Below are 12,074 nucleotides of genomic sequence, written 5' to 3' on the forward strand. Positions count from 1 at the left end.
CTTTGCCACTTTTCCTTTCTCTGTTACTGTACTTTTGTAATGCTGAAAACCAGGATGGGGTGGGATACAATTCAGTGTGCTTTCCTTTTGACTCTGCACTTCTGCCTTGTTCTCTGTCTGTTTAAAAGCCCTCACTCTTTTTTATTTTTTTAATAAATTTATTTATTTTATTTAATTTATTTTATTTTTGGCTGCATTGGGTCTTCGTTGCTGCACGCGGGCTTTCTCTAGTTGTGGAGAGTGGGGGCTACTCTTCGTTGCGGTGCACGGGCTTCTCACTGCGGTGGCTTCTCTTGTTGCAGAGCATGGGCTCTAGGTGTGTGGGCTTCAGTAGTTGTGGCAGATGGGCTCAGTAGTTGTGGCTCACGGGCTTTAGAGTGCAGGCTCAGTAGTTGTGGCGCATGGGCTTAGTTGCTCCGCGGCATGTGGGATCTTCCCGGACCAGGGATCCAAACTGTGTCCCCTGCATTGGAAGGTGGATTCTTAACCACTGCGCCACCAGGGAAGCCCCCTCACTCTTTTTAAAATGTTGGGTATCAATTTAGTCCTGGTCACTCGTCCTGCCTGCTGTGCCTCTCTCCCCTTCACATCTGCAACCATGTGCAGTCCTGTCTCCAGCAAGGTTAGATCTGATCAGACTTTTACATGTGGAAGGGCAACCTGCCATGTGTATGACTCAGGATATGGAATATTCCTTACTCAGTCCGTCCAGTCCAGACCTTGACCTGCTGGGACGTGTGACATGGAGAGTTGCTGGCAGTGCTCTTACGCTGTCCTTAAAGATCCTGTAATACATTCAGCATCCTGTTTTTGGGAGCTGCTTACATGTTAGCCCACACCGCTCAATCCTCATTAGGGGGCATGATGGAAGGAAAGGAAAAAGCAGCCTCCACCTACCAGAGAGCTTCTCATGAATTGTTTCTTTGTACAATATTGTTTCTTTATTAGAGCACAAAACAAAACAGTGCTTATTTGTTTTTGAGAAGAGTTTGTTTTCTTTTCAGTCCAACACACTGAATCTCTCCTGTATCCTTTGAAATCCTAAAATCAGATTCTCCATAATCTTTAGTTAACATTGTTTGTAGAAGTGAAACATTCTATGGTTTATTCTTCCCTTCTGTGTGCTTCCCTTCATCAAACTGGACTGTTTGAGGATGAATTTGGTGCTTCGCCTACCCGCCAGCACGAGTGCAAAGCAGGCACGATAGAAATGAGTTTCGAGAGATTCTTTTGAGTTAAATTGGCAAATGAGGATGACATGATATAATTAGGACAGGAGCTTTGGGGAGGTTTTCAATTGAGAGAGCAGTTTTACAGAAATAAGCATACTCTGTCTTCTGGCTCCGATTATCAATCATGTTGTGGGATTTGAATGTGGCTTTTGGACAGTTTTCTGTGCGTAAGCTGATCAGTCCAGTCAAGGACCAAATCTTTGACCCTGGCCTCAAGTGACCACTGTGTTCCAAACAGCTGATTTTTTTTTTTTTCCAGTAATGTCTCAGAGTGGAAAAGAAAATCCAAGCTGTTTTGTTGGAATAAGTGATAGGGAGTTTTCAAACAGATAAGGTTCTGATCCCCACTTCAGAGCTGAGAGATGAATGTCCTACAGTGATAAAGGGCCTTAAACACCACGTCGTCTGTCTCCTCGGGAAGTATATTTTCCATGACACCAAACCCAAGTTCACGTGGTGTTCTTTTCTTCCTTCCCTTCTCCACCTCCCGTCTTTCTTTCCACAGAGCCCTGGCCCCTTCTCCTTCAAGGTCAGGGCATCTCTGGCTGATTGAAGCGTTGGCTTTACCCTTCGTGCAGCAACACAATAATAAGGTCAAGTTCTTATTTGCTGCAGGGAAGTCACGAAAGACCTGAGGTTGATACAGAGGGACCCTACCCAACTGAAAACGCAAGGCAGTTCTTCCTGACATGGAAAAAAATTACTACAAAATATTAATGTTTTATCAGCGGGGGGAGCACCTTCCATGTTAGCCATTCTTATGTGTGTACTGAGTTGATTCCTGGGAGGTGAATCTAGGTGGTCTGGATTCACCTCCAGAACACATATGTTCTGAGCTTTCAGGCTAAACAGCCCTTGCAGAGGGCAGGTGAGGGTTGAATGTAAATGGTTCAGAGTTTCTAGAACAAACAGAAGTTTTTTTCTGAGCAAAGAGAAGTGGTACTGATGTTAGCAATGCTCTTCCTGCTCGGCCCTTCTCCAACAATGCTTACTGTGTATGATGGCGTGTTCATACTCATATATGTAGCCTGTGGCTCCTAAACACCTAGAGAGCGGGCATCATGTCTTCAACTTCTCCCCATCTCCCAGCCTGCTGTGCATAGAGTAGATTTGTTGCATTTGGTTGAGCTTCAAATAGGTTCATTCCTTCTATTCAATCTGTAGACACATCTTCTTTCATAGTCTAGTAAGTTTGGTATCATTGACTTTGGCAAAAAAAAAAAAAAAGGTGATTTTTCTCACCAAAGTCATCAAAGACCTCCTTTTTTGTTGTTGTTATAAATCAAATAGGCAATTTTTACTCTTTATTTTATTTGCTTGGTTTTTCTTAGGCATCTAAAATCATTCACCATGCCCTCCTTCTCAAAACAATGTTCTTTTGTGTTCTGCGACAATGCTCTCTGATAACTTTTTGGATGCCCCAATTCACTTTCTTCTGGGGTCTTCTCTGATTCTTCCAGTAGCTCAGGCAGAAACTCTGAAGACATCCTTGACTTCTTTCTTTCTCTTACAGATGACATTCAATCCATCAGAGTATGTTTTCTCCCCCTTGAACATATATCTGGAATATGAACATCTTTGCCACCACCATTGCTACTACCGTGGCCCAGCTCCGTCTCCTACCTGGACTGTTACACTTGCCTTCTAACCGGCCTCCCTGATTTCTCCCTTGTGCGAACAGGCTATTCTCAGCACAGCAGCCAGAGTGGTCCATTTTAAGCCCAAGTCAGATCATGTGACATCTCTACTCAGAACCTTCTCCAGGCTTCCCATCTCGTTCAGAATCAAAGCCTAAGTCCTCACTATGGCCCACGAGGATTCCAATGCCCTGGTTCCTCTCCCTGCTCACTCAGCACTAGCTCACTGACTCACTTGCTGGTTTCTCAGCATACCTGGTGCCCTCCTGCCTGCAACCTTCAGCCCTTGCCGGTCCCCCACCTGAGATGCTCTTCCTCAGGAACCTGTATGGTCTGCTTTCTCACTTCCTTCCAATCTTTACTCAAAAAAACAATGTTAACTTCTTAGTGAGGCCCACCCTGATCACCAAAAGCCCACATCTCACCCATTCTGCCTATCTCTCTTTTTCCTGAGAACATATCATTATTAAACATATTAATATACTTTACCTTTTTGTTGCTTTTTTTCCTCCTGTGTACTATCAGCTCAAAAAGGGAAGGGACTTATAATAATTATTATTATTTTTGTCACTTTTGTTCACTGATGTAGAGTTTGCCATGTGCTCAATAAATGTTTGAGTGACTGATTGACCTAATGTTGGTGTTTCCCATGGTTTTCTCTCAGTCCTTTCTCACATCACTTGGGTGATTATCTCACCTTTAAAATCATCTATCTACAGATAACATTCTATGGCAGATCTCTCCTTCTTGGAGCTCCAGACATGTATATTCAAATTCCTTCGCAGGAATTGGCATTTGTATTCAATAGGACTCCTTTGTATTCAATAGGAGGCACTTGTATTCAATAGGATTTTGTATACAAAATAGGCATTTGTATTCAATTGGACTCCTTCTGCTGCAAATGACTTAAGCACATTGATATGCATAATTGCGAAGTCCAGTTGTAGGGCTGGCTTCAGGTGTGGCTGAGAACAGGGCTCAATGTCAACAAAACCTGCCTGTTCTTGCCCCCTCACTCAGCCCTCCTTCTCTATATTGGCTACCTTCTTAGTTTCTCCTTCAGGGGTGGCAAGATGGCTACAGCAGCCCTAGCCTCATCTTCTTGTGACTCTAAATCCAGTGCAAAGGAGAGAGCCTCTTTTCTAGTAGGTCCCACAAAATTCATGATATTCAACCTCTAATGGGATTGGCTTAGGATAGGTGGAGCCCAGCCCCCCTCACTCAGCCACCAGCAACACAGACACACACACTCACCCACACCTCGGGCCAGGAGAATTGCAGGATGTTTAGTGACTCTGGTCTGGGTTACATGCTGTACTCTTGGGGGTAGCCTTGCCATACCATATGAACTGGATGTTGCAGAAGGATCCTCAAATGAAAATTGAGGGTGGTTTTCAAAAGGAGAAATGGATGTCGAAACATTCCCTGCTTGGGTATCATCGTCTTTCTAGTTGCTCAGTCATTAAGAGGTGTTGCTTCCTCCCTCTTTACTCCTTACATCTGATACATTACTTTACTATATGGATTACAATTCTTCAATATATCTTGGCTCCACCCATGCCTCCTCCTCCACATTCCTATGACCTCATTCATGTTTCAGTTATTTTTTGTGTGCCCGGATCACCGTAAAAGCCTTTAAAATAAAATCCCTTCCTAGAATTATTCCAATGTGTTCTATCACCATGCAAAAGAGATTTTTTCCAAAATGCACATATGGTCTCCAGCGCAACCCTTCCTCCCAGTGTCCTCTGATGGAGCCCCCTCATCTTTGTTATGCTGTAGGGGACACTTTTGGATCTGACTGTAACCGTCCTCTGCAGCTTCCACTCTGAGCTCAAAGCCCTGCACTTAGGCCAGACCGAATCACCTGCTTTCTCACCTCCATGCCATTGTTCCCACTGACCATTTTGCCTGAAAAGTTCTTCCCTTGGCTCTTGACACCTCCACCAGGGTAGCTCCATCAGTCCTTAAATACTTAAGAAATACTTCTGAGCACTCACTACGTATTGTTTTTCCCTGATTCCCTCAAAGCTAGTTTAGGTATCCCGCCCCTAAGTTAGAATTGGTTGTTTATTAGTGTGTTTCCCTATTTAACTGTGAGCTCCTTGATGAAGTCTGTTTTATCTTAGTATCTAGCACATGCTTGGCACGTAGTAGGCACTCAAAAAATGATTACTGAATAAGGAAATAAACTGTAAATAACCAAAAGGTAAATTTGGTATTTAAAAGCATCTTCACTACTGAGCAAATACATCATAAACATATCAAATAAAAGCTATGGTTCTATAATGATTCATTCTCAAGAGCCAAATCCTCTTGTAAACATTCATTGGGGAGTGACGGAGGCAGGTAACAGATGCATTAAGATAGACTGAGAGATGATTCATTTGACCTGCGATTTGAGATTGTGCTTATTGGGAAATAGTTATAGCTCCTTACTATTTACATTCCATTTATTACTTCTTTCTAAAATGTGTGCATGTGTGATTTTGATAATGGGAAATAGGATACTAAATGTCTGAAAAAAAAATGGGGCTAAAGGGAATTGACCTGTATCATCCATTATTTTAAAAGCCCCAGAAAATTCCAAGTCAAAGGTTCAAACTCATGCTTTCCTTAATAATTGCTAATAAAGACTAAACATTTATAGAGAGAACTGCAATCAATATAAGCCATTGTTTACATGGGTAGCTTGTTACAACCATTTTGTACACAAACAGCAGTATTGTTCTAAGATTCGTAGTCAGCTCACTACCATTCCAAGAAAATGTCCAAACAAATTCTTCTGTGATGGGTGTGACAAGAACATCATTTCTTCAGAGGTGCCAACACAGGCGCTAACACAGAAATCCCTTTTTTAAGTGTTTGTATTCATCATTGATAAAATGGATGCTTACTTGCTGGCATCTGAATTATTACAAATATGAGATAAACACGGTTCGTGAACTTTCTGTCATATTTTGACCAAAGGGTAAAGTATTTCCTCATCTTCTCAAGCACAAAGGAACACACCATTGATAGAAACAGGCAAGTAATAGAGGTACACAATATGCTTCACTCTAAAAGACACAGAACTCTTAATATTCTGTTCAGCACAAGATTTTTGCTCGTATAGAAAGAAGCCTAGGTGTTAAGCCATTAAAAAGCCAGATAAACAAATTTTCCAGGAATATATGCATTTCAAATTTATAATATATATACTTTAGAATATTCCCAATGAGGTAAGATGGTTGGGATGCCCCCAATACCAGCAGCCACCATGGTTTGGCTCAGAGAACAGCAACGAAGAAGCATAGCTACAGAAAGCAGCAAAGATGGCTATAACTGAAACCCAAATGGCAATTATTAAGATGGATGCAGAGAGGGGTGACTGAATTATTAATCTTTTCCATCATCCTCAGCTTCCCAGATAATGACCACATTCATTAGTGTCATTCTGAATACAAAAGTGCGCAGTGGGGTTTCCCCGATGATGAAAGGGCTCCTTCCTCTTTCACTTTTCCCTGTAGTGGAATATCCCAATCTTTCTGGGAACTTGACGCTATAAAGTGCTCCTCATCTTATGCTAGGACATGTAGAACGGGCATGTCCTTTATGGACTGTTGGTTTGCTTAGTTGTTCCCTTTCTAAATCACACATGTGAGTCTCCTTAATTCACCCTAGTACAGAAAATACCAGAATCTGATTCAACTCACAGAAAAATCTTCCATAGAATTTAAGCAAAATGCAAACATGCTATTTAAAATAGTTGTAAATTTGCCAAAATAATTTTATGTACTCCTTTTAAAGAGCACATCTGTTGTATAAACTGAAGTATAATAACAGCTATCATTGGTAGAGGGCTTACTATGCATCGAGCACTCTGCTAAGAAATTTACTTACATAAATCACTGAATCTTCATGAATAACATTTTGAAGGGGCTAGTTAAATTATTTAATTAAAATAAAAATATTTTAAAACTAGCTTATTATAAATAATAAAAAAGGTAAAATGTGTAAATGTACATTCATACAAAAAGAAATTGTATAATTACCATAATTATTATAATATAATAGTATAAATTATCATTACAGAACATATATAAATCTGTATTGCTCTGATTCATGAAAATATTTACTATAATTTCCAGGTTTGGAGTGCTTTATTGAATTTTAACCAAAATCTAATAATTTTCCAAAAGAATTCAAAAAAATAGAAAAAGCATTAAAGAAGGACAAATTATACATACCTATAACGTGACATTATCTGCTCAAGAGGTTTGTGTGGAAATGCTATAAATGAAAGAACTATATCTTCTTTTAAGTTGTGATTTTTAATATTTAAAAATTTGCCTCTTAAAACAGGAATCAATCCTAAATAGACATTTCTCCAAAGAAGATACACAGATTGCCAACAAACACATGAAAGGATCCTCAACATCACTAATCATTAGAGAAATGCAAATCAAAACTACAACGAGGTATCACCTCACACCAGTCAGAATGGCCATCATCAAAAAATCTACAAACAATAAATGCTGGAGAGGGTGTGGAGAAAAGGGAACCCTCTTGCACTGTTGGTGGGAATGTAAATTGATACAGCCACTATGGAGAACAGTATGGAGGTTCCCTAAAAAAACTAAAAATAGAACTACCATATGACCCAGCAATCCCACTACTGGGCATGTACCCTGAGAAAACCATAATTCAAAGAGTCATGAACCACAATGTTCATTGCAGCACTATTTACAATAGCCAGGATATGGAAGCAACCTAAGCGTCCATCGATGGATGAATGGATAAAGAAGATGTGGCACATATATACAGTGGAATATTACTCAGCCATAAAAAGAAACGAAATTGAGTTATCTGTAGTGAGGTGGATGGACCTAGAGTCTGTCATATAGAGTGAAGTAAGAAAGAGAAAAACAAATACCATATGCTAACACATATATATGGAATCTAAAAAAAAAAAAAAGGTTCTGAAGAACCTAGGGGAAGGACAGAAATAAAGATGCAGACGTAGAGAATGGACCTGAGGACACGGGGAGGGGGAAGGGTAAGCTGGGACGAAGTGAGAGAATGGCACTGACATATATACACTACCAAATAGCTAGCTATAAAATAGATAGCTACTGGGAAGCAGCCGCATAGCACAGGGAGATCAGCTTGGTGCTTTGTGACCACCTAGAGGGGTGGGATAGGGAGGGTGGGAGGGAGGGAGATGCAAGAGGGAGGAGATATGGGGATATATGTATACATATAGCTGATTCACTTTGTTACACAGCAGAAAGTGACACACCACTGTAAAGCAATTATACTCCAATAAAGATGTTTAAAAAAATAAAATAGGTCTCAGTGGAATAGAAATGCTCTGTTAATTGTCATGTAGTTGTTATGGATTTAGATCCCCCACAGTGAGCATTTCAAATCCAAGCTTCAACTTAACCTCTGACCCAAGAGGCCAAAGGGCAAGCTGGCTCAATCCTAAATTCTTTACATCTACTATTTAAATTGGAAATTTCAACAGCTATTTTTTTTGGCATATGATTAAAATTAAAGAAATCATTTATATACTTCAAAGCTTAGCTACCATTTTAATTCAAAGAAGAGCATAATGTACATGTAACTATGAATCATTTATTAAACTTGGGTTAAAAAAACCCTGGAGATTATACATATATAATATTTTATATATTATATATTATCATTATAATATATATTCTGTGTTATATGTATATTGTCAACTTAAAAATATCAGGAAATATTGATATCTAGGATTCTTGTTAGAGTGGCTTGCAGATTTTCTAATTTTCTCCTGATTTTTTCACCAGCATGAAATCTGAAAAAGTTTAAATTGTATTCTAGTTACTGCTCCAAGAAAAAGTATCCAAAAGAAGAAAGATGTCCCCATGTAGTCTTAGTTCTGTCTTCTGAATGAAGAGATGGTCTGACTGTGAGGAACTAACTGTTCCCGTGAACTATTACACTGACTGCCTGTGCAGTGGTTCCTACCTTCTCTTATAGAGAATATGGGGAGGATTTTCACACCACCCAGTAAACACCATTCAACAACGCATGTGATCAGTTCCCTGCTTTCTTTTAATAAGGCAGAGAACAGTGGGGTGCTGCCAGTGCGGCTGGGAGGATTAGGAAGGATGTGTGTTCCTCCTGCCTCTAAGTCCCCCTTAACGGAGCAGCCCTCCCTGGGACCTGGCACTGAGAGGGCACAGGGTGACCCTCTGGTCACGCCCTGATCTGAAGCCCAGCACCCTTTCCTTTCCCTTCTCCCCGCCCATGACCACCCTACTCATCAGGCAATTTATGAATATAGGAGAGACAATATAGTTAGAACAGAAAGTGTGATTTGGGGATAGTAGAGTTAGAAATGTTAAGAAATAAGGCAGGTAGGTGTGTGGGAGAGGGGAGGAGTGCTTTGTTTTATGGATTCATAACTAGCACAGGGAGAGTGGAAATTTAGAGTTGTCAGTACACTTTTCATCTTTCTTGAGGATTCTGTCTCATGATATCATTCCAAAACTCTGACAAAGTAACTGCCTGCTTTTACCTACAAAAGTCTTCCGCATGACGGAAGTAAGACAAGACTGCTCTTTTTAGCCAATATTAATCCTAGTTCTTGTCTAGTGACTCAAATCAGTGGGTCTGTGTCAGTATTCTCCACCTGTTAAATACTGATGACCGTGGCTGATTTCATGGCTATTCAGCATGGATTATGTGTGTCAGCAGATTGTAAATATCACGGAAGAAAAAAAAAGAAAATCTGGTAGAAACCATCAGTGACAAAAAGCAGTAGCTAATGAGCCTTTTAGTGGTTCCAAACTCTTGCACTGTGATTTACTAGCTTTTGGTTTTGGTGGATGAAGATGTTTTTGGTGGATAAGTTAAGGACAGTGTGGTAGAACGAGATTTTTAGGACTTGGCTAAAAAGAATCTACGAAATTGCATGCTTTTAAGTCCAGGGACGGCATCTTATTTCTCCTTCAATTTTCAGTGCCTACCATAGAGATCGGCACATGGTAAGAACTCCACCTTTTGTTCAGGGAATCAATGAAAAGGAATAAAAACTAGTGGAAATAAGAAGTAATCACATTTACCAAATCTAGCCCTTTAAATTATGTATCATTTAATGAATAATTCTAAAAGAAGTTATAAATATGAACAACTCTATGACAAGAAGACAGATGTCTGCCACAAGAATCCTCTTTGTTGTAAGAAGGCCATTAAGGGTGTTCATAAAATACTATAAAAAGATTCTTTCAAGGGGAACCAGTTTGAAAATTAAAAGTTTGTAGAGAGGAAATGGCAAATATACGTCAAAATTCCCTAACCATGCTAAGCCATAGATTCTTACAGAAATACAGCAAAGCCAAATATCCCCTAGAGCAGGGCCCCCAACCCCTGGGCCGTGGACCGGTACCGGTCCGCGGCCTGTTAGGAACTGGGCTGTGCAGCAGGAGGTGAGTGGCGGGTGAGCTAGCGAAGCTGCATCTGCCGCTCCCATTGTTACCCATTGTTCACATTACCGCCTGAACCACATCCCCCCCACCCCACCACCGCCCCCCCATTCCATGGAAGAACGGTCTGCCACGAAACCCGTCCCTGGGGCCAAAAAGGTTGGGGACTGCTGCCCTAGAGATACTTTGCCTTACCTGTACTTCCATTGGCATTTTCTGTGCAATATACATTTTTTTTTTTTTTTTTTTGCAAATGGAAATTGATTTAATTTAGTGAAAAGAAGTCACCTCTTTGAGTAGTCAAGCAAAGCATTAGGATCTTGCTGACTACCAGGAAAGGACAAATTAGAATTAGAAGAAACTATGAGTATGTAGCCTTCAAATTACCATAGTACTTTTCTGGTAAATTTCCCCATTTTACACAAAACATTATGTAACATTTCAGGGAATCATGATTTTTCCACCAGTAAAGTATAATGATATTAAAATATTTTCCTTGCCTTGCCTTTTAAAGAAAGATTAAATTATATTCTATCTTTCAGGCATATAACCCATGCATTTTTTTTTTTTTTTACACACACACACACTATTTTATTTTTACAAGAGATAAATAGACTGACACCAAGCATTGTACATGGATGACCACAACAAAAGCAACAATGATTGCAATTACCAAACATGAAACACACTCATACTATGTCATAATTTTGACATTCAGTCCAGTAATCCTCCATTGTAACAGCTCCTTTACTTTGCAGTGAAAATTGATTTGTATATTCTTTGCCTCTGAGTCCTTGTGGGATTTTTTTTTTTAATATACATTTTTTGATAGCATTGAAAGTCCTCAAATATTCTCTGTGAATTTAACTTCTTAAAGTTCCTGAAAAGTCACCTAAAGTTCTCTGGTTTTGGAACATTGGAGGCACAATTCTTAAATAGGTGACTCCTAATGATAAAAGGTGAATTTATATAACCTAAATTGCCTCATAGTGTGGATCTCTTATTTTGTTTATGAAGCGATATGTAATTTGACCAGAAGATGGCAGCATTCTGAAAGAAAAAAGAGAACCAAAACAAAGCAAACATGAAAACAAAAAGCAAGATAGAGCAATTACCATGCTTTTTATTGTTCAAGGTCTTAATGATGACACTATTTTAATTAGGGTTAATTTTTTTTGTACATTATTCTTTTCAAGGTCTAAGATTTCCTCATTCCAAGAAAAATAACGAGTAATGGTAAGAGCCTACCTGTACTATTTTCTCATCAAAGAAGAAAGTCCTTTGAAAGATACAATAATTATCTCTAGATAGAATTTTTTAAATGAATTTATTTATTTTATTTATTTTTTTTTGGCTGCATTGGATCTTCGTTGTGGTGCGCAGGCTTCTCATTGTGGTGGCTTTTCTTGTGCAGTGCATGGGCTCTAGGAGCACGGGCTTCAGTAGTTGTGGCACACGGCACATGGGCTCAATAGTTGTGACTCGTGGGCTCTAGAGCACAGGCTCAGTAGTTGTGGCGCGCGGGCTTAGTTGCTCTGCGGCATGTGGGATCTTCCCGGACTAGGGCTCGAACCCGTGTCCCCTGCATTGCCAGGCGGATTTGTAACCACTGTGCCACCACGGAAGTCCCTCTAGATAGAATTTTTAGTTAGTAGTGTATTTTTACTTCTCTTGAAGTAAAAATAATATCTTAAAATAATACATATGGAACTCAAACTTATGTTCCAGAAAGATATTAAATGTGTTAGAAT

General features: G+C 39.8%; 1 protein-coding gene across 5 annotated transcripts in view; it reads right to left on the bottom strand.

Moving 5' to 3' along the window:
- Positions 1-12,074, bottom strand: part of DLC1 (DLC1 Rho GTPase activating protein) — a 409,459-nt gene that overhangs the window by 274,233 nt on the left and 123,152 nt on the right. Inside the window, exon 5 of one of the 5 annotated variants that reach the window (XM_057537475.1) lies at positions 11,630-11,954. The exons of the other annotated variants lie outside the window; for them this stretch is intronic. Coding sequence (XP_057393458.1) covers positions 11,850-11,954 — 105 coding nt within the window. The 3' untranslated portion in view covers positions 11,630-11,849. Of the gene's footprint in view, positions 1-11,629; positions 11,955-12,074 lie in introns of those variants that run through there. 5 annotated transcript variants of the gene reach the window in all.

This window comes from Balaenoptera acutorostrata, chromosome 21 (genome assembly GCF_949987535.1).
Source record: "Balaenoptera acutorostrata chromosome 21, mBalAcu1.1, whole genome shotgun sequence".
NCBI lineage: Eukaryota > Metazoa > Chordata > Mammalia > Artiodactyla > Balaenopteridae > Balaenoptera > Balaenoptera acutorostrata.